Source organism: Cetorhinus maximus, unplaced genomic scaffold, assembly GCF_964194155.1.
Source record: "Cetorhinus maximus unplaced genomic scaffold, sCetMax3.hap1.1 HAP1_SCAFFOLD_323, whole genome shotgun sequence".
Taxonomy (NCBI): domain Eukaryota; kingdom Metazoa; phylum Chordata; class Chondrichthyes; order Lamniformes; family Cetorhinidae; genus Cetorhinus; species Cetorhinus maximus.
The window spans coordinates 282406-302371 of NW_027596273.1; the positions used below are offsets into that span (position 1 = coordinate 282406).

The following is a 19966-nucleotide window of genomic DNA, read 5'->3' on the forward strand; positions in this document are numbered from 1 at the left end:
GTTTCTGCTGACCTTCTAGGTGGTAGAGGTTGCAGGTTTTGAAGGTGCTGTCGAAGGAGCCTTAGTGAATTGCTGCAGTGCATCTTGTAGATGGTACACACTGCTGTCACTGGTGGAGGGTGTGAATGTTTAAGCTAGTGGATGGGGTGCCAAGCAAGCGAGGTGCCAAAGGATGCTTTGGCCTGGATGGTGTCGAGATTCCTGAGTGTTATTGAAGTTGAACTCATCCAGGCAAGTGGGCAGTATTCCATCACACACCTGACTTGTGTCTTGTAGATGGTGGACAGGCTTTGGGATGTCGGGAGCTTAGTTTCTTGCCATATAATTCCTAGCTTCTGACTTGTTCTTGTAGCCACAGTATTTATATGGCTGTTTCAGTTTAGTTTCTGGTCAATGATAATGTTGATGTCGTGTGTGATTGGCTCCTGGTGAAGCAATGATTCAGTTTTAAAATTTGCATCCTTGTTTGCAAATTGTTCCATGGCCTCTTCCCTCCCTATCTCTGTAATCTCCAATCACACACCCTCTGAGATATCTGCACTCTTCACATTCTGACCTCTTTAGCACCCCTGATTTTAATTACTGCATTGGTCACCAGGCCCAGGTGTGAAGCTCCGAAATTCCCTCCCTAAACCTCTTAACCTCTCTCCTATTCGAGATTCTTGTTACAATCTGCCTCTCCAATCAAACTTTGGCCATTTACCAAAATAACCCCTATGTGACTCGGTGTCAACTTTTGTTTTATGAAACTTGTCTGAAGCACATTAATCATGTTATATAAATACAAGTTGTTACTGTTTCACAACAGCCAGTTGTGCACAGTTAATTTCTATAAGTAGCAATCAGACCAGTGACCGATTAATCCAGTTTCTTTAGGTGGTGTTAGTTAAAACACAAATGTTGGTCCCACTGCACCAGGAGAGCTCCCCTGTGGACAGTATGTGGAGTTGTTGAGGTCTCCTGAGCTGAGAGTGGGGCTGATTGAGCTGTCGGGCCTGCAGTGTACCTTGAAGAACCGCTGTCTGGGACCTTTCCTCTTAATTCACTGACTCCCAGTTGGACTTGTCTCTGCAGTAAAATAGTTAACTTTGAAGATCAATCTGAATTTAATCTTTGATTCAAAATCTACAACTTTTAATCAGCTTTAAAAGAGAAAGTTCTTGTGTTCCTTTAGAACCGTTCACACCCTCAGAACATCCCAAAGTGATTCACAGTCAATGCTGAATTTTGGGAGGACGAATGAGAGGCAGAATAAACTAAATGGTACAATTTTAAACAGAGTGCAAGAACAGAGTGACCTGGGAGTGTATAGACACAAATCTTTGAAGGGAGCAGGAAAGGTTTATCCAGCTGTTTTGTTTTACAGATAACCCTTGGCTTTATCAATGGAGACATGGAGAACAAAAGTAAGGAACTTATCCTGAATCTTTACAAATCACTGATTCATCCTCAAGTTTAAGTCGGGTGTTCAGTTCTGAGCACCACACTTTAGGAAAGATGTCAAGCCCTTGCAGAGGGAGCATGGGAGATTTACTAGAATGGAATTGGGAATGAGCAGTTTCAGTTTTGAGGAGAGACTGGAGAAGCTGAGATTGTTCTCTTTAGAGCAGAGAAGGTTACCAAGCGATTTAATAGAGGTGTGGACATTTTGAGGAGTTATCATCTACAAAGGGAGAAATTGTTTTCATTGGCAGGATGGTTGGTAGCTGCAGAACACAGATTTAAAATAATTGGCAAAAAATCCAGGGTGAAGATGAGAAGAGATTATTTTATTCAGTGAGTTCTGATGATCTGGAACACATTGTCTGAATGACTGGTGGAAGCAGATCCAAAGGTAACTTTCAAAAGTGATTTCGGCTTTTACTTAATAAGGAAAGATTTATATGAACATATGAAATAGGAGCATACGTAGGTCACTCGGCCTCTCAAGCCTTCTCCGCCATTCAATAAGATCATGGTTGATCTGTTTGTGATTCGAATTCCGCCTTCCCATCTATCCCCAATAGTCTTTGATTCCCTTGTCTAACCAGAATCTATCTACCTCTGCCTTAAAAATATTCAGTGACCCCACCTCTACCTCCATCTGAGGCAGGGAGTTCCAAAGTCACACAACCCTCTGAGAGAAAACATTTCTCCTCATCTCTGTCCTAAAAGGGCGACCCCTAATTTTCAAACAGTGCCCCCTAGTTCTGGACTCACCCACAAGAGGAAACATCCTTTCCACATCCACCTTGTCGATACCGGAACAGCAGGGGAGTGGGACAGAATGGTAACATTTTCAGAGACAGGGACAAAGAGCCAAATGGCCACCATTCCTGCTCTATTCTTCTATCATTTGAGGCTGGTACAGTGATGTTCCCCAAGGGTCAGTGCTGGGACCACTCTTTGTTTACTATATATAAATGACTAGAATTTTGGAAGGCAGAATAAAATTTCTAAATATGCCGATGATGCCAAACTTGAAGGAGTGGCAAAGAGTGACGATGATACAAATCGCCTGCAACAGGGCATGATAGGCTAGCAGAATGGGCAGGCAAGTGGCAGATGGAGTTGAATACAGAGAAGTGTGAGGTGATGCATTTTGGCAGAAGGGATTGGAAGAGGCAATATGAACTTAATGGCCCATTCTAAAGAGTGTGGAGGGACAAAGGGAGGGTGCATGTCCACTGATCTTTGGAGGCAGTTCATATTGAGAGAGTGATTAGCAAACCAGATGGGAGCCTGGACTTCAATAAATAGAGATATTGAGCACAAAAGCAGGAAAGTTATGCTGAAGTTTTATAAAGATCTGGTTTGGGCCAAATTAGAGTCCAGTTCTGTTCACCACACTTTAGAAAAGATGAGAAGGTCCTTGAGACGATGCAAAGGAGATTTACCAGAATGGTTCCAGGAATTGGGGTTTTAGTTATAAAGTTGGGTTGGAAAGGCTGGGATTGTTCTCCTTGGAGCAAAAGAGATTGAAAGGAGATTGATAGATGTACGTACAAACATACGAATTAGGAACAGGAGAAGGCCACTCGGTCCCTCGAGCCTCCTCCGCCATTCAATCAGATCATGGCTGATTGTAATTTTCTTGAGTTACTTCCTCCCTTCCATTTCTTGATTTGCAGCTATTTCTGGGATGTTATGACAGGTTTAGATCAGGTCAACAAGGGCAAGCTCTCGCAGGTGTCATTGGCAAGGTCACCAATTATTGCCCATCCATCATTGTCCTTGAGAAGGTGGTGATGAGATGCCTTTTAGGACATGGTTCTGGTATAACTGAGTGGCTCAGAGAGCATTTCAGAGTCAGCCACGTTACTCTGATTCTGGAGTCACTAGGTGAGGTTAGGAGTACAGGTTCCTTTCCTAAAGGATGTCAGTGAACCAGTTAGACTTTTACAACCACACAGTAGTTTCATGTGATACCAGCTTTTTATTCAGTTAATAGAATTTAAATTCCCCAACTTCTGTGGTGGGATTTGAACTCACATCTACCAGATTATCAGGTCAGCTTCTGTGTTACTAACCCAGTAAGATAACCATTAAGCTACTGTACCCTTCTTTATATTAAGATCAAATGCCTGTTGTTTAATTATAGCAACAGTTAACAGGCTCATGTAAACTCCTCCTAATTTAATTGCAGACTTTAACCAACTTACTTTCAAAAGGTTTCTTGAAAACAAAGTAACACCTGCCTCAAAATGGTAGATTCAGGACTGTCACATTAAATATTCTAGGATAATTACCACAATCATTTCCAGACTGGAAACTTAAACCTGCCATTTCACTGTCAGTCAGGAACAGGTCACAGTTTTACACCAATCTCTGATTTGACAGCACGTTTCCAGCATTCACTGTTGTTCTTCCTGACTCTAAACATAGTTGTAAAGGAGCCTTCTGTTCCGAGTCTAGGAGCTCTGAACCATGAGCGGCTGGGACTTATTTCTTACACACCTCAGGATTAACCCACACGGAGACTTTGGTCAGTGGAGAGAGATGAGAAAGACCAAAGTGCCGTTTGTCCCTCTCGGTGTGACCCTGAAGGACTGTGTCCAGGCTGAAGTTCTGTTCCTGCCGTACGATCTTCCCCCAGATTGTCCTTTCTGACCTCCAGCCAGGTGATGTTAAACACTCAGGACAAAAATCAACAACAATGTTTTTAAAACTGCAGATGCTGGAATTCTGAAATATAAACAGGAAATGCCAGAAAAACTCAGCAGGTCTGTCAACTTCTGTGGATAGAGAAACAGATTGAATGTTTTGAGTCCAGTATAACTCTTCCTCGAAGGACGAGAGTTATATGGACTCAAAACATTAACTCTGTTTCTCTCTCCACAGATACTGCGAGGCCTGATTTATTTCACAGAATATTAAACTCCAGCCCAGTTACAGGGATTATAAACATCAGCAGAAAGAAACACCAGCTGTTAGAATGAACACTGTTCAATCCTGGATGTAATTAACAGCAGCAACAACAGCAGAATCCAACCTCTGCAGTCACTTGTGAATTCGCTTGTGAGTCACCAGGTTGGATGACCGAGTGAATCCCTTCCCACACTCAGAGCAGGTGAACGGTCTCTCCCCAGTGTGAAGTCGCTGGTGTCCCAGCAGGCTTGATTTTTGAGTGAATCCCTTCCCACACACAGAGCAGGTGAATGGCTTCTCTCCAGTATGAATTCGCTGGTGTGTCAGCAGGTGGGATGAATGGGTGAATCCCTTACCGCACTCCGAGCAGGTGAATGGCTTCTCGCCAGTGTGAACTCTCTGGTGCTCCATGAGACTGGAAGACTGAGTGAATCCCTTCTCACACATGGAGCAGATGAACGGCCTCTCCCCAGTGTGAACTCTCTGGTGCTTCTGCAACGTGGAAGACTGAGTGAATCCCTTCCCACACAGAGAACAGATGAATGGCCTCTCCCCAGTGTGAGTGCGTTGGTGTGTTACCACCTCACTTCTGCTTTTAAAACTCTTCTCACATTCTGAACATTTAAAAGGTCTCATGTCAGTGTGAACACGTCGGTGTGTCAGCAGGGTGGATAACTGTGCAAATTCCTTCCCACACACCAAGCAGGAAAATGGCCTCTCCCCGGTGTGAACTCGCATGTGCATGTGCAGCTTGGATAACTCTGTGAATCCCTTCCTGCACATGGAGCAGGTGAATGGTTTCTCCCCGGTGTGACTGCGCCGATGAATCTCCAGTTGGGATGGATAATTGAATCCCTTCCCACAGTCCCCGCATTTACAGGGTTTCTCTCCAGTGTGATTGCGTTGATGAGTGTCCAGCTCAGACGGGTAATTGAATCCCTTCCCACAGTCCCCACATTTCCACAGTTTCTCCATGGTGTGAGTGTCCTTGTGTCTCTCCAGGTTGGACGATCAGTTGAAGCCTCATCCACACACAGAACACGTGTACGGTCTCTCCCCACTGTGAATGGTGTGATGTTTTTTCAGGATCTGTAACTGGTTAAAGATCTTTCCACAGTCAGTTCACTGGAACACTCTCACTCGGGTGTGTGTGTCTCAATGCTTTTCCAGTCACACTGATGTTTGAAATATTTTCCCGCAGACCGAACACACAAACATTTCCCCTTTCACAATCAAAGACCGATGATATTCAGGTCCTGATGAATCGAATGACTCTGTCAGATCCTGATGTGATATTTGACTTGAGTTTCCTGTCTGTAAATCCTCCCGTTCTAATCCCCTGTAAAAGGAGTTCACACAGAATTACTTAGAATATAGAGCACAGAAACAGACCATTCAGTCCAGCAAGTTTGTGCCCATATTTATGCTCCAAACTCATCCCCTTCCATTCCATCTGCTTCAAGTCAGCCTTTCAGCTTATCTTTCTATTCCCTTTTCTCTCATGTAATCAGTTAGTTTCCTTTTGAAACATCTAAGCATTTTGCCTCAATCACTTCCTGTGTCAACGAGTTTCACATTCTAACCAATCTCAGAGTGAACACATTTCTCCTTATTGGATTCCTCAGTAACTGTCTTGTATTTCTGGCCCCGAGTTTTGGATTCTCTCACACGTGGAAACATTTTCTCCACATTGACCAAGATCCCACATGGCAGACTGGGCAGGAAAGTAAAAGCTCATAGCACCCTAGAAGGAGTGGCAAATTGGATGCAAAATTGGCTAATGGCAGGAAGCGGTGGTGCATGGTCAATGTGTGTTTTTGTGAATGGAAGGCTGTTTCCAGTGATGTTCTGCAGGCCTCAGTACTGGTTAACAATAAAAATAAAAGCTGTAAGAGTGCAGAAAGATATCACTGGACTAGTCAGGTGGGCCAAGTGCTGTCTTCACACACTAAGGATACCCTCCATCATGTTCTGTGGCACTACCGCTGTGCTGAATGAAATAGATTCAAAGAGGATCCAGCAGCTCAAAATTAGACATCCATGAGGCGCTGTGAGCCATCAGCAGCAGCAGAATTGTATTCAACCACAATGTGTAACCTCATGGCCCAGCCTATCCCTCATTTCTGCCATTACCATCAAGCTTAGGAATTAACCCTGGTTCAATGAGGAATGTAGGAGAGCAGCGGACTGCAGTAGTTCAAGAAACAGTGATGGACTGCAGCGGTTCATGAAGGCAGCTCATCACCATCTCCTCAAGGGCAATTAGGGATGGGCAATAAATGTTGGCTTAGCCAGTGATTCTCACATCCCATGAATGAATTTAAAAAATGTGTGGCAGCGCCAGGCATATTGAGAAATGAGGCATCCGCCTGGTGAAGATACAACACAGGACTACAGACATGTCAAACAGCGGAAGCAGAATGCAACAGACAGAGCTAAATGATCCCAATAGGTTAGATCTAAGCTTTGCTGTCCTGCCACATCCAGTGGTGAATGGCGGTGGACAATTAAACAACTCACTGGAGGAGGAGGCTCCACAAACAACTCCAACCTCAATGATGATGCCCAGCATGTCAGTGCAAAAGACAAGTTGCATTTGCAGCTTTTTACCTTCCACATTAAGATGCTGATGATATTCAGGTTCTGATGAATCGAGTGACTCTGTCAGATCTTATTGTGATGTTTGGTTTGAGTTTCTCATCTGTAAATCCTTCCTCTTCTAATACCCTGGAAAAAAAGCTTCAAAAGCCACCAATATCAGTGCAGAATAAATATTCAGAAGTAACAAAGAGTTTGCTGTCTATAATTCCACCACGTGCCCCACGGCTTCTAATCCCCTCTAAAAGGAATTTTCAAAAGCCATCACTGCCAGTACAGGATAGAAATCTCTCCTCCAGCTCCAGGCCGCAGAACGATCACGCTTGCGCCGTCTACACAATGCCCCCTGCATAAAGATCGCGACGGCGCATGCGGCCTAGTGTGTATTCACCCCCGATAAAGATGGCGACTGCGCATGCGACCTAGTGCCTATTGGCACCGATAAAGATGGAGGCTGCGCATGCGGCCTATTGTACATTGACCCCAATAAAGATAGCAGTCGTTAACATGGTTGTAATTAGAAGCGCTACAGCTGTCGAATCGCTCGGTGCAAACGCACCGATAGATTCCGATAGATCCTTGTTCGGACCTTCAGGCCTACACCTGATTTTTATGACGCCTCCCCGTACATATCCGGGCTCATCGATCCCACCGAGTGGCCGCTGCTTCCCAGCTGCAGATGTGAAAAACAAGCCTGTGTCAGTCGGCATGCGCCAAGACCTGTTCCATACTGCGCCTGCGCAACAGTCTCCTGTGGTGTGGCTAGGGGGTATTCTGTACCGCGGGGAATGCTGGGTGAATGATCCGCCATTCGTCGTGTTTAACGAACCTTGTAGAGATTTTCGAGGAGGTTACCAAGAAAGTAGATGAAGGAAAGGCTGTGGATGTTGTCTACATGGACTTTAGTAAGGCCTTTGACAAAGTCCCACATGGGAGGTTAGTTCAGAAGGTTCAGACACTTGGTATCCATGGACAGGTTGTAAACTGCATTCAAAATTGGCTGTGTGGGAGAAGACAGAGAGTGGTAGTGGATGATTGCTTCTCAGACTGGAGGTCTGTGACTAGTGGTGTGCCCCAGGGATCTGTACTGGGACCATTGTTGTTTGTTGTCTATATCAATGATTTGGATGATAATGTGGTGAATTGGATCAGCAAGTTTGCTGATGACACTAAGATTGGAGGCGTTGTGGACAGCGAGGAAGGCTTACAAAGCTTGCAGAGAGATCTGGACCAACTGGAAAAATGGACCAGAAAATGGCAGATGGAATTTAATGCGGAAAAGTGTGAGGTGTTACATTTTGGAAGGTCAAACCAAGGTAGAACATACACAGTAAATGGTAGGGCACTGAGGAGTGCGGAGGAACAAAGGGATCTGGGAGTTCAGATACATAATTCCCTGAAAATGGCGTCACAGGTAGACAAGGTTGTAAAGAAAGCTTTTGGCATACTGGCCTTCATAAATCAAAGTATTGAGTATATGAGTTGGGATGTTATGGTGAGGTTGTATAAGACATTGATGAGGTCAACTTTGGAGTATTGTGTGCAGTTCTGGTCGCCTAACTACAGGAAGGATATCAGTAAGATTGAGAGAGTGCAGAGAAGATTTACTAGGATGTTGCTGGGTCTTAATGAGTTGAGTTACAGGGAAAGATTAAACAGGTTAGGACTTTATTCCTTGGAGCGTAGAAGAATGAGGGGAGATTTGATAGAAGTTTACAAAATTGTGAGGGGTATAGACAGAGTAAATGCGAGTAGGCTCTTTCCACTTAGATTAGAAGAAATAAACACAAGAGGACATGGCTTTAGGGTGAAAGGGGAAAGGTTTAGGGGGAACTTCTTCACTCAGAGAGTGGTGAGAGTGTGGAATGAGCTATCATCTGACGTGGTAAATGCGGGCTCACTCTTAAGTTTTAAGAACAAATTAGATAGATACATGGATGGGAGAGGTCTGGAGGGTTATGGACTAGGTGCAGGTCAATGGGACTAGCGGAATAATAGTTCGGCACAGACTAGAAGGGCCGAATGGCCTGTTTTCTGTGCTGTAGTGTTCTATGGTTCTATGGAAAGTTCCACTTAGTTCATAGTGTTTTTTTGTTGTTGTAATGGAGTGGACACTTGGGGAAATTGATAAAATTAGGAAATAAATTGGACTGAAACTGAAGTGAACGGACTCTCCATTATCCAGGAGAAAGAAGGGAATTGGGAATTGATGAACAATCAACAGTCCCTAAAACAGCAACAATAACAGCAGAATCCAACCCGTGCATTTACATGTGAACTCACTCGTGTCTTAGCGAGTCGAGTGAATGAATGAATCACTGGGGATAGGCTATCAACAAATATTCATCATAAGGCCAGCGTTTCCCAGAGCTACCACATCCTTAATCCATAGACCCTGTAAGGATTCGATTTCATTCCCTTAGCTTCTCCATCAAAACCACACCTGTTCTGATGTTGCAACCTTCTGTAACAGCACCTCGGATATATCCTCCTTTTTCCTCAACTGAAGATCTCCCACCCCCAACCCCCAGATATTGTGTTTGACAGGTCCTTCGACAATGCTCGGACCATGCTCGAACCAATTCCCTCACATCTTCCACTCCCTTACAGAAGCCCGATTGGTTTCCCATTATCCTCACTTTCCACCCCACCAGCCCCCATATTCAACAGGTCATCTCCAGTGTGATGCTGCCAGCAAACCTATGTTCCCCTTCCGCCTCTCCTTTCAAAATTTCAAAGGGACCATTCCCTCTGTGATCCACGATCCACTTCTCTCTCACCCCCGACAAGCAATCCCCTGCTCACGGCATCTTTCCAAGTGAACAAAGGCAATGTATCACCTACCCTTTTATCCCCTCCTCACCATTCAAGGGCCAAACCTCTCCTTCCAGGTGAAGCAGCGGTTTATAAGTACTTCCATCAATTTAATATACTACATTTGCTGTTCTCAATGTTGCCTCCTCTACACTGAGGAAACTAAACACTGGTTGGGTGACTGCTTTGCAGAGATCTCTGCTCAGTCTGCAATCATGACCCCGAGCTTCCAATAACCTGCCATCTTAATTCTCCACCTTCCTCTCACGCTGATATCTCTGTCCATGGTTTACTGTCATGTTCCAATGAAGCTCAATACAATCTCAACAGCACCTCATCTTTGCATTAAGCACTTTACTGTCTCCTGGACTCAACAATTTCAGACTGTAATCTCTGATTTCCCATTTTGTTTTATTTCTTTTCGTATAAGGTAATGACTGGAAATGTTAACTCATTTTCTCTCTCCATAAATGCTGGGCTTGCTGAGTATCTGCAATTTCTTTCTTTCCTTCAGATTCCCAGCATTAACTGGGAATTGAACACAGGTCACAGTGGAGAGAGTACTGAATTCCAACCACTAGGTCACCTGGAAAGCGGGTGCATGGCAGTGATATAAGTGATCAGTGGAAATCTATCACACAGAGTGTAAACATGGAATGGACATGACAATGAAGTTTATGCTCTTTGTAGGTCATCATACACGGGCAGAACTAAACAATCAGCAAACTGACCGATTCGAGCCCAGGAACTAAATCTCCAAAACTCAGTAAGGCTGCAGTTAACCTCACACCATAGACTCTACTCACTGAATGACTGACCCCATCAGCAGAGACTTTATACTGTGGACCAAAGGGCTGCAAGTGACCCAGGGCCCTCATTTCAATTTGATTTAAACATATGGCGTCATTGTAGGAGAACAATGGGAGGAGGAAGTGATGATGAATCTACAGAATCCTCTGACGGGGTCTGTCCTAGTCTGGGTTTGACGTCATAAAGGGACCGGCAGGTTCGGACTCGGCAGCGGCCAGGGAGATATTGAGCATCTGGGTTGTGCTTAGGATGTTTATTTTCGATAAGGATGACTCCAGTCGTACTGTATTCAAACTAAAGTGTTAATATTGTTTCACTTTTTAATACTCGGTCTTGTCTTCTTCCTGAACACATGTTACATTGGAGATTCAGTTACTCAGCCCAAGGCATCAAAGAGTGTGAGAGAAGGTGGAACAATCACTTCAATGTGTACCTATAGCACTGCATAAAACTTGTATTATTTATATTGGTGCTGGCAACAACCAGACAAGGAACTCCAGTTTGTTGTGTGGAGATGGTCTTGGGATGAACAACAACAGACAGAAGATGACTTCGGAATTCGTTTATCATCTGAGCTCCAGGCCACAACTAAATTCACCAGTTTAACTGTTTCGGGGCTGCAGCTGGCTGACTGTGCCGTGTATTACTGCGCTCTATCTCAGACTTATAATGATGGAAAACTGTCTCACCCCTGTACAAAACCTACCTTTGGACTGTGGCTGGGCGCTCCTGTCTGTTGGGTGTCAGATAGAATCTCGGCAGATTGCACAATGTGGCTGTCAGGCGCTCAGACACAGATCTAGAGGAAATCAAATTAACCTCGGGTCAAACTATCACACAACTGTCTCCAGGAGCAGCCGAGAAAACAAATTGAAGAATCCAATCGGATAGACAGACCCATCAGAGAAAAAATGTACAGGTTAAACCTTCCTTCCTGCTTCTGATCAAATATTTATCTCCTTAAAATCATGGCTCAATATTCAGATCAGCACAGAGACAACGATTGCTGACACTCAAGAACATTCCTCAGTGACACAGAATCAGTCTGTTGTGAGCCCTTCACACAAGAGGCTGCTTCCTGTCTCCATTTCAGTGTGTGTCAGCTCACAGCAGCGTGACTCAGCACCGTGTCAGCATCTGATCGCCCTTATATCAGGCGTCAGCAGCTGGAGCCCAGGTATCCAGAGCGAGGGGAGTTTCTGTTTGAGAGTTTCACTGATTTCTGTCACTGTGAGCCTCGGGGAACAGTAACTCTCTGCAGTGTCTGTCAGTTGCAGCCCCCAGAGAGTCAACGTAGTGAACTTAAGCTCTGCAGAGAAACGAGCTGTTGTAAAATCTGCTTTATCTGCATAGCCGCTGGTGTATTTCATCAGAATAAACTCGGGCTGTGTGTCTGGGGGATGCCGGGACCAGTATAAATAATTGATGCTCCGTGTGCCCTCATAGAGACAGTGCAAAGTCACCACTTTTCCTTCTAATGTAACTTCCCGAGGACAGTGGTTGAGTGACAGAATCTCTAAGGCTCAGATCTGAAGTAAATGTTTGAACAGGAAAAGCTCAGTCCTGCGGGTTTTAAAAATTCTAGCTCAAATAATGTTCAGAAAACTAATTAAAGAAGTAAATGTGTTTAACCCATAATTACCTGTCAGAAATGCACCCCACACAATTCAGATGCTGAGGAGCCGCGTTGTCTCTACCTGCTCTGTGAAAGGAGAGCTGGATATTTGAAGACAACTGTTCTAAACCCCACCCTCAATAATCTGCTGTCGTGTCTCAGGATGTTCTCACCTCCTTATGTCAGTGAATGGAAACACCCCGAACTGGGCTACAGTCAGTCTGCTTACAGAGGGAATGGTTCCACTGTTACAGACCGAGTGGGAATAACATTCCTGTGTGACATGGTGGAGGTTTACTGACCTTCTGACTATATCGTTGAGGTCTACAATTCCTCAATTTAAAGGTGCAGGTTAGTGTGGCATTACTTTCCTCATTAACTGTCACAAGAGGATCCCTCCCACTTTCCACTGTTTCTTTGTTATATAGACATAAAATAATAGTAATGATCGCCATCACCATCATCATCATCATCATTGAAACCTCTGATGAGTCTCTGGAAATGCAGCGAGCTCTCTGCAACAGAGAAGATTCTCCACATGTCAAATTTGAAGGTGGATGTTTGAATCTTGAAGCAAAATATGATAGACAACATCAAGTTCAGAACTATCATGTTACAGGATATCTGTAATCACAGAAGAGTAAAGGTACATTATAAGCAGTGTACATCCATCATGTATTCTTCTGTCTTTATGTCTGCCTTCATACACCCCATTCATTTCAGTTTTCCTCCTTTTTATCTCTGTGTAATAATGGTACATATGTAGATACACAGATTCTCGTCACAATCTCTTTCCCACATCGTGAATTTGTCAGGATCACGTGTATCACCGAGCCCTCAGTGAACCCATAATTACCCATTCCCCCCGTAAGCAGACTGACTGTAGCCCAGCTCGGGGTGTTTCCATTCGCTGACATAAGGAGGTGAGAACATCCTGAGACACGACAGCAGATTATTCAGGGTGGCGTTTAGAACGGTTGTCTTCAAATATCCAGCTCTCCTTTCACAGAGCAGATAGAGACAAAGCGGCTCCTCAACATCTGAATTGTGCAGGGTGCGTTTCTGACAGGTAATTATGGGTTCATGGGTTGAAGCCAAGTTCAAATAATCCCAAAGTATCTCTTACCGGATGCAGTTAATGCTGAGCAAATGGAAACAGTCTTGTTATAATACCGAGAGAAACTTGTCAGTCATTTCAAATCGGAAATAATATTCATCATTCTGATGAAAATAGAACTAAGAAACATTTGAGGAAAAGAAACGCATCATGACAATTGGAATGTGAACTGTCTGGTTCAATGAGCGGTCAGCAAATGGTTCCAATGCAGCAGGATCGTCGAGTGATTAAGGTGTTGGACTTGGGTTCAATAAACAAATGCTCAAGTGAGTTGAACACCCCCCACCTAGCCTCCTCCTGGAGGTTTGCCAGAGTTGTTTCCGTTTTTGTTGAGCGAGGAATATGGAGGTAAGGGAATGATGCTGATAGGCAGATCAGCAATTCTCTTAGTGAATTCAGAGTAGTGTCAATGGCTGAATGACCTCCCCCTGTTTCTATTGAAGAACAATATATTTTCCAAACACGGTGGAGAGTGGGATTGATGGAGAATGATGCAGAGTGAGAAAGACAGATACATAGAAAGAGAGAAAGTTAGTCTGACAGAGAGAAATTACGATCAATTTATTTCCTAAAAAGGCAGGCTTGGCACAGAGAGTGGCCCATCACAGATGAGTTGAAGAGTTTATAAGAAGCTCTTGGAAAGTCGAGTATTGACGACAAATGGGATTAAAAAGACTAAATCTTGGAGTGTTTAACAAAATAATGATGTAAAATGTTGGGGGAGTGGGGGGGGTGGTGGTATATGAACTCCTCTTATTTCTGTGTTACACTTCCCTACTTTTTCCAATTAAGTAAAAACAACCAATCAGACATGGAATGCCTGAGACTGCTTGCTGTCAACAACACATTTCCCCTCTCTAACCTCAGTATTGGAGAGAAGTGCACCTGTTAACCGTTTCCTTTTCAGTTTCCCATTTCCACACAGAACAGTTAAACGAGTGGTTTCTGTACTGCATTCACTGACAGCTCAATGTCCATTGATCAGTAAAACCATCTTCAGTCACGTTAAAATTACTTAATGGGACAAGATTAAAACACAAACAGCTGGGAATCAGAAATCGAATCAGTTTCACAGGTTAAAAGGATTTTCTGGACCTAAGTTCATGAGAAATAGCAGCAGAATAGACCATTGGGCCCCTCGAGCCTGCTCCATCATTGAATATGATCATGGCCGATCGTTGGCTTCAACTCCACTTTTCTTCCTGTTCCCCAAATCCATTGATTCACCAAGAGACCAAAAATTTGTCTATTTCAGCCTTAAATGTATTCAACAATGGAGCATCCAAAATCCTCTGGAGTACAGAGTTCCAAAGCCTCACAACAGCATGAGTGAATAAATTTCTCCTCTTCTCAGTCCTAAATGATTGGCTCCTAATCCTGAGACTGCGCCCCATGTTTTTGATTCTTCAGCCAGGGAGACAACCTCTCCATGCCTGCCTCCAGAATCTTATATGTTTCAATGGGATCACCTCTCATCTTTTAGCTCCTGAGATTATAAGACCAATTTGCTCAGTCACTCACCATAGGACAACCATTTCATCCCAGAGACCAAGGTGGTGAATCTTCACTGTACTACCTCTAATGTATTCTTAAATCTGGAAATCAAAACTGCACACAGGGTTGCAATTGTGGTCTCAGCAAAGCCCTGTATAATTGTAGCAAGACAAATTCATTCTTGTACTCCAATCCCCTCGCATTAAAGGCCAAATAAGGATGATGAAAGTCAATAAAGGCCAATGAAACAACAAAGGGCAATGGACTCATTCTTCCTGGAGAGAGAATAAATGAGAGAATAATATTTCACAGAGAAAGAATACTTTGCATCTGTCTTTACCAAGGAAGATGCTACCAGGCTACGGTGAAATAGGAGGTAATTAAAACACTAGGAGTATTTAAAATTGATAAGAAGGAGATATTAGGTAGGCTGTCTATGCTCAAAGTTGATAAAGTACCAGGACAGGATGAGTTGCATCCAAGGATAATGAGGGAAGTGAGAGTGGAAATTGTGGAGGCACAGGCCATAATTTTCCAATCTTACAAAGACTCAGAGGTGGTTCAGAGGACTGGAGAATTGCAAAGTTACAATTTTGTTGAAAAAGGGTAAAGATAAGTCCAGTAACTACAGGTCAGTCAGTTTAACTTCAGCCGTGGGGAAACTTCTTGAAACAATGATTCGGGACAAAATTAATAATCACGCCGACAAATATGGAAAGGAAAACCAGCACGGATTTAATCTTACCTATTTGCCGTCCGATCCCAATGTGAAAGCAATAAAAAAATTCTGTTTATAATTGGGATTCTCTATGGCGTCGCTTTTACGCAGCATACCCCACGGGTGGAAAATGTCCCCTATCCATACCACCGCGGAACAGTGCGCAGGCGCGGTGCCACCCAGTGCTGGGAGCATGCGCAGTGTCAGTCATGACCAGGGACAGACGCTTGCTTCCCGGATCCACAATGGGTAAAGTGGGGGATGGCGGGGCGGAGGGAGCGATGGATCCGGCGGGTGGACGGGGAGGCTCCGGAAACATGTTGTGTAAACCGCAAACCTCGAATGAGAAGCTACCGACTCCCCGTTTGCACCGAGTGGACCCAAGAGGAAATGTCCCGGTGACAAACCCGGAGCAGGAGGAGAGAATGTTGTGCATTTCTATCCTGGACTGACAGCGATGGGTTTTGGAAACCAAAAAAAAAATACAGGCGTTGGGAAAGTTTGGATTGGGGCTTTTTTTCTTGAGAAAAGGAAGAGTGAGCAGTGAGCTGATGGAGGTCTTTACAATGATCAATGGGTTGGATGGAGTAGATATGGAGACAATGTTTCCACTTGAAATTTCTTTACTCAGAGAGTGGTGAGGATGTGGAACTCACAGGAAACCATTCAGGGAAGAAAACTGATAATTTCAACAGGAAACTAGATGAGTATGTGAGAGAAAAGGGATTAGAAAGATAAACTGAAAGGCTGAGATAATTTGGATGGAATGAGAGGAGAAGCATAAAACTAGCAGAATAGTTGGACAGAATGGCCTGTTTGTTCATTGCATATTTTGAGTATTTCAAATTAAACTCTTTTTACAGGGTATTCGGAGGGTTTGATTTGCAGATGGGAAATTCAAACCAAACATCACATCAAGATCTGACAGAGACAATTGCTCCACCAGGGCCTGAATGTCATCGGCCTTTGAATGTGGAAGGAGAAATATTTGTCTGTTCTGTCTGTAAGAAAAGATTTCAAACATCAATGTGACTGGAAAAGCACAAAGACAGACACACACCCGAGTGACAGTGTTGCAGTGAATTGACTGTGGAAAGAGCTTTAACCAGTTACACAGCCTGAAAAAACATCACACTGTTCACAGCGGGGAGAGACTGTACATGTATGTGTGTGGTCAGGCTTCAACTAAGCCTGCAACCTGGAGAGACACAAGGATACCCACACCATAGGGAAACCGTGGAAATGTGGGGACTGTGGGAAAGGATTCAATTCCCCATCTGAGGTGGAAACTCATCGACGCAGTCACATTGGGGAGAGACCGTTCACCTGCTCCGTGTGTGGGAAGGGATTCACTCAGTCATCCAGCCTCTACACACACCAGCATGTTCATACTGGTGAGAGGCCATTCACCTGCCTTGAATGTGGGAAGGGATTTAATGCTTTATCAAACCTCTGGACTCACCATCATGCTCACTCCGATGAGAGACTGTTTAAATGTTGTGACTGTGAGAAGAGCTTTAAAAGCAGAAAGGATCTACTGACACACCAACGCACTCACACTGGGGAGAAGCCATTCACCTGCACAGTATGTGGTAAGGGATTCACTCAGTCATCCCACCTCCTGACACTCCAACTTGTTCACACTGACAACAGACCTTTTGAATGTTGTGACTGTGAGAAGAGCTTTAAAAGTAAAAAGGATTTACTGAACCACAAACGCACTCACACTGGGGAGAGGCCATTTACCTGCTCCGTGTGTAGTAAGAGATTCACTTGTTCATCCCACCTTCTGACACACCAATTTGTTCACACTGATCAGAGATCTTTTCATTGTTCTGACTGTGAGAAGAAATTTAAAAGCAAAAAGGATCTTCTGAAACACAAACACACTCACACTGGGAGAGGCCATTCACCTGCTCTATCTGTGAGAAGGGATTCACTCGGTTAGCCCACCCGGTGAGACACCATCGAGTTCACACTGGGGAGAGGCCATTCACCTGCACTGAGTGTGGGCAGGAATTCATTGATTCATCCGACCTTCTGATCCACCAGCGAGTTCACTCTGGGGAGAAACCATACACTTGCCTTGTGTGTGGCAAAGGATTCAGTCAGTCATCTCATCTCACTACACACCAACTTGTTCACACTGATCAGAGACCTTTTAAATGTTCTGACTGTGAGAAGAGATTTAAAAGTAAAAGGAATCTGCTGACACACCGGCGAGTTCGCACCGGGGAGAGGCCATTCACCTGCTCCATGTGTGGGAAGGGATTCGCTCAGTCAAACAACCTGCTGAGACACCAGCAAGTTCACATGCGACAGCGGGGGTTGGATTCTGCTGTTATTGCTGCTGTTAATCACATCCAGGACTGAATCATGTCTGGAAGTTTGTTCCCAGTGGGGTTCCGCAGTTTATGATTTATATCAATGATTTAGACTTACTCATTGCCCCTACATTTAAGAATTTTGCAGATGATACAATAGATGCTGGTGTGGTTGACAATGAGGAAGAAAGCTGTGGACTGCAGGAAGATATCAAAGGACTGGTCAGATGGGCAGAAAAATGGCAAATGGAATTCAATCTGGAGCAATGTGAGATAATGAATTTGGGAGGGTAAACAAGACAAGGGAATAAACAATATACTTCTCAGCATCATCCCATTTTGAGGAACAGAGAGACCTTGGAGTGCATATCCACAGATCCCTGAATGTGGCTGGATGGGTAGAGCAGGTGGTCAAAAAGGCATTTGGGACACTTTCGTGTCTGAGGACTAGAATGTAAGAGCAGGGAGATTATGTTAGAATTGTGTGCAACACTAGTTAGAGCACAGCTAGAGTACTGGGTACAGCTCTGGTCACTGCATTGATCAACTATAAAGTACTCATTTAGCCTAAAACTAAAGACAAATTGATAATTTATCATATAATTAGTCATTATTTAATTAATCAAATCTAGGGCATAATGATAAATCAAACTAACCAGGGATTGAAACAGTGAAGAAGTCTGAATTTTTCAGGAAAATAAACTCTGAGGTGTTTAGGTAATAAGAGTAAAGGAAAACATTTCTGTTAATTTCCTATAAAAATAAGGTGACTTCAGCACAATGGAAGATGCTGATTGGAGAGTAGCCGATGAATCTTTATTTATTTTAATCACTAGTTTATTTTGCTTAAGTGAATTAATAATTGGATAAATAAAGGGATGGCAGGGCATCCGAGTCCTGTGAATTGTATATCTGGTTCCACGTGGGGAAAACCAGGATACATCACATGTGCTGGCCGATCACAAAGGGGAATGGTTGAGAGGTGTTTTTGGGATCAGAAGGCTGTTTCCAGTGGAGTTCTGAATGGCTTACTGCAGGATCCCATGCTTTTATGGTATAAATCACTGATTTAGACTTTAACATAGAGGGCATGATTAAGATATTGGCAGCCTTGTGTTTAACAGTGAGGAAGAAAGCTATAGGCTGCAGAAAGATATCAATGGACTGATCAGGTGGGCAAAAAAGTAGCAAATGGAGATCAGCCTGGAGAAGCATGAGGTAATGAATACATTTGGGGAGGAAAACTAAGGCAAAGGGGAAAGAATATTACTGGTATGATGGTGAGAAGTGTAGAGGAACAGAAGGACATTGGAGTGCATGTCCACAGATCCCTGAAGGTGACAGGAGAGGTAGATAAGGTGATTAAAAAGGCTGACAGGATACTTTCTGTTATTAGCTGAGACATAGAATACAAGAGCAGGAAATACTTCCAGCATTTTCTGCTGATGAAAGATCACAGACCTCAAACTCTACACTCTCCACAGATGTTGCCAGAGCTGCTGAGTATTTCTAACATTTTCTGTTTTTATTACAAGCTCTGGGAGGTTATACAAAATCTGTATAAAACACTAGTTAGATCACAGCTAGGTTACTGAGTACAGTTCCGATCACTGCATTACAGGAAGGATGTGTTCACGCCAGAGAGGGTACAGAGGAGATTTACGAGGATGTTGACAGGGCTGGAGAATTTTAACTGTGAGGAAAGATTGCATTGGCTGGTGTTGTTTTCTTTGGAACAGAGGAGGCTGAGTGGAGATTTAACTGAGATGTATAAAATTATGAGGGGCTAGATGGAGTGGATAGGAAGGACCTACTTCGATTAACAGAGATGTCAATGACCAGAGGGCTTAGATTTAAACTAATTAGCAGATGACTGGGAACGGGAGGGATTCACTGAATCATCCCACCTCAGTTCACACTGGGGAAAGGCTATTCACCTGCTCTGAGTGCAAGAAGGGGTTCACTCAGTTATCCACCCTTCTGAGACACCAGTGAATTCACATTGGGGGAGGGCGTTCACCTGCTCTGAGTGGGATGGGATTCACTCAGTCATCCACCCTGTTGAGATACCAGTGAGTCACTGCAGGAGCTGGATTCTGCTGTTATTGCTGCTGTTAGTCTCATTCAGC

At 43.9% G+C, this 19966-nt stretch overlaps 3 protein-coding genes and 1 pseudogene across 4 annotated transcripts in view; 3 read left to right on the forward strand and 1 right to left on the reverse strand.

Annotated features, from left to right (window-relative positions):
- LOC144673274 (uncharacterized) overlaps positions 1-19966 on the forward strand; it is a 159666-nt pseudogene that overhangs the window by 74874 nt on the left and 64826 nt on the right. The window lies entirely within an intron of this gene.
- Positions 1-19966, reverse strand: part of LOC144673275 (uncharacterized) — a 50677-nt gene that overhangs the window by 14409 nt on the left and 16302 nt on the right. Inside the window, 1 exon segment of the mRNA XM_078535190.1 lies at positions 4484-5334. Within this exon segment, the coding sequence (XP_078391316.1) occupies positions 4484-5334 (851 nt within the window).
- Positions 15144-19401, forward strand: LOC144673263 (uncharacterized). Its single transcript, XM_078535182.1, has 3 exons — positions 15144-15171; positions 16704-17354; positions 19373-19401. The coding sequence occupies exons 1-3, from the start codon at positions 15144-15146 to the stop codon at positions 19399-19401; spliced, it is 708 nt and encodes a 235-aa protein (XP_078391308.1).
- LOC144673284 (uncharacterized) overlaps positions 19452-19966 on the forward strand; it is a 150190-nt gene continuing 149675 nt past the window's right edge. Inside the window, 1 exon segment of the mRNA XM_078535201.1 lies at positions 19452-19807. Within this exon segment, the coding sequence (XP_078391327.1) occupies positions 19707-19807 (101 nt within the window). The 5' untranslated portion in view covers positions 19452-19706.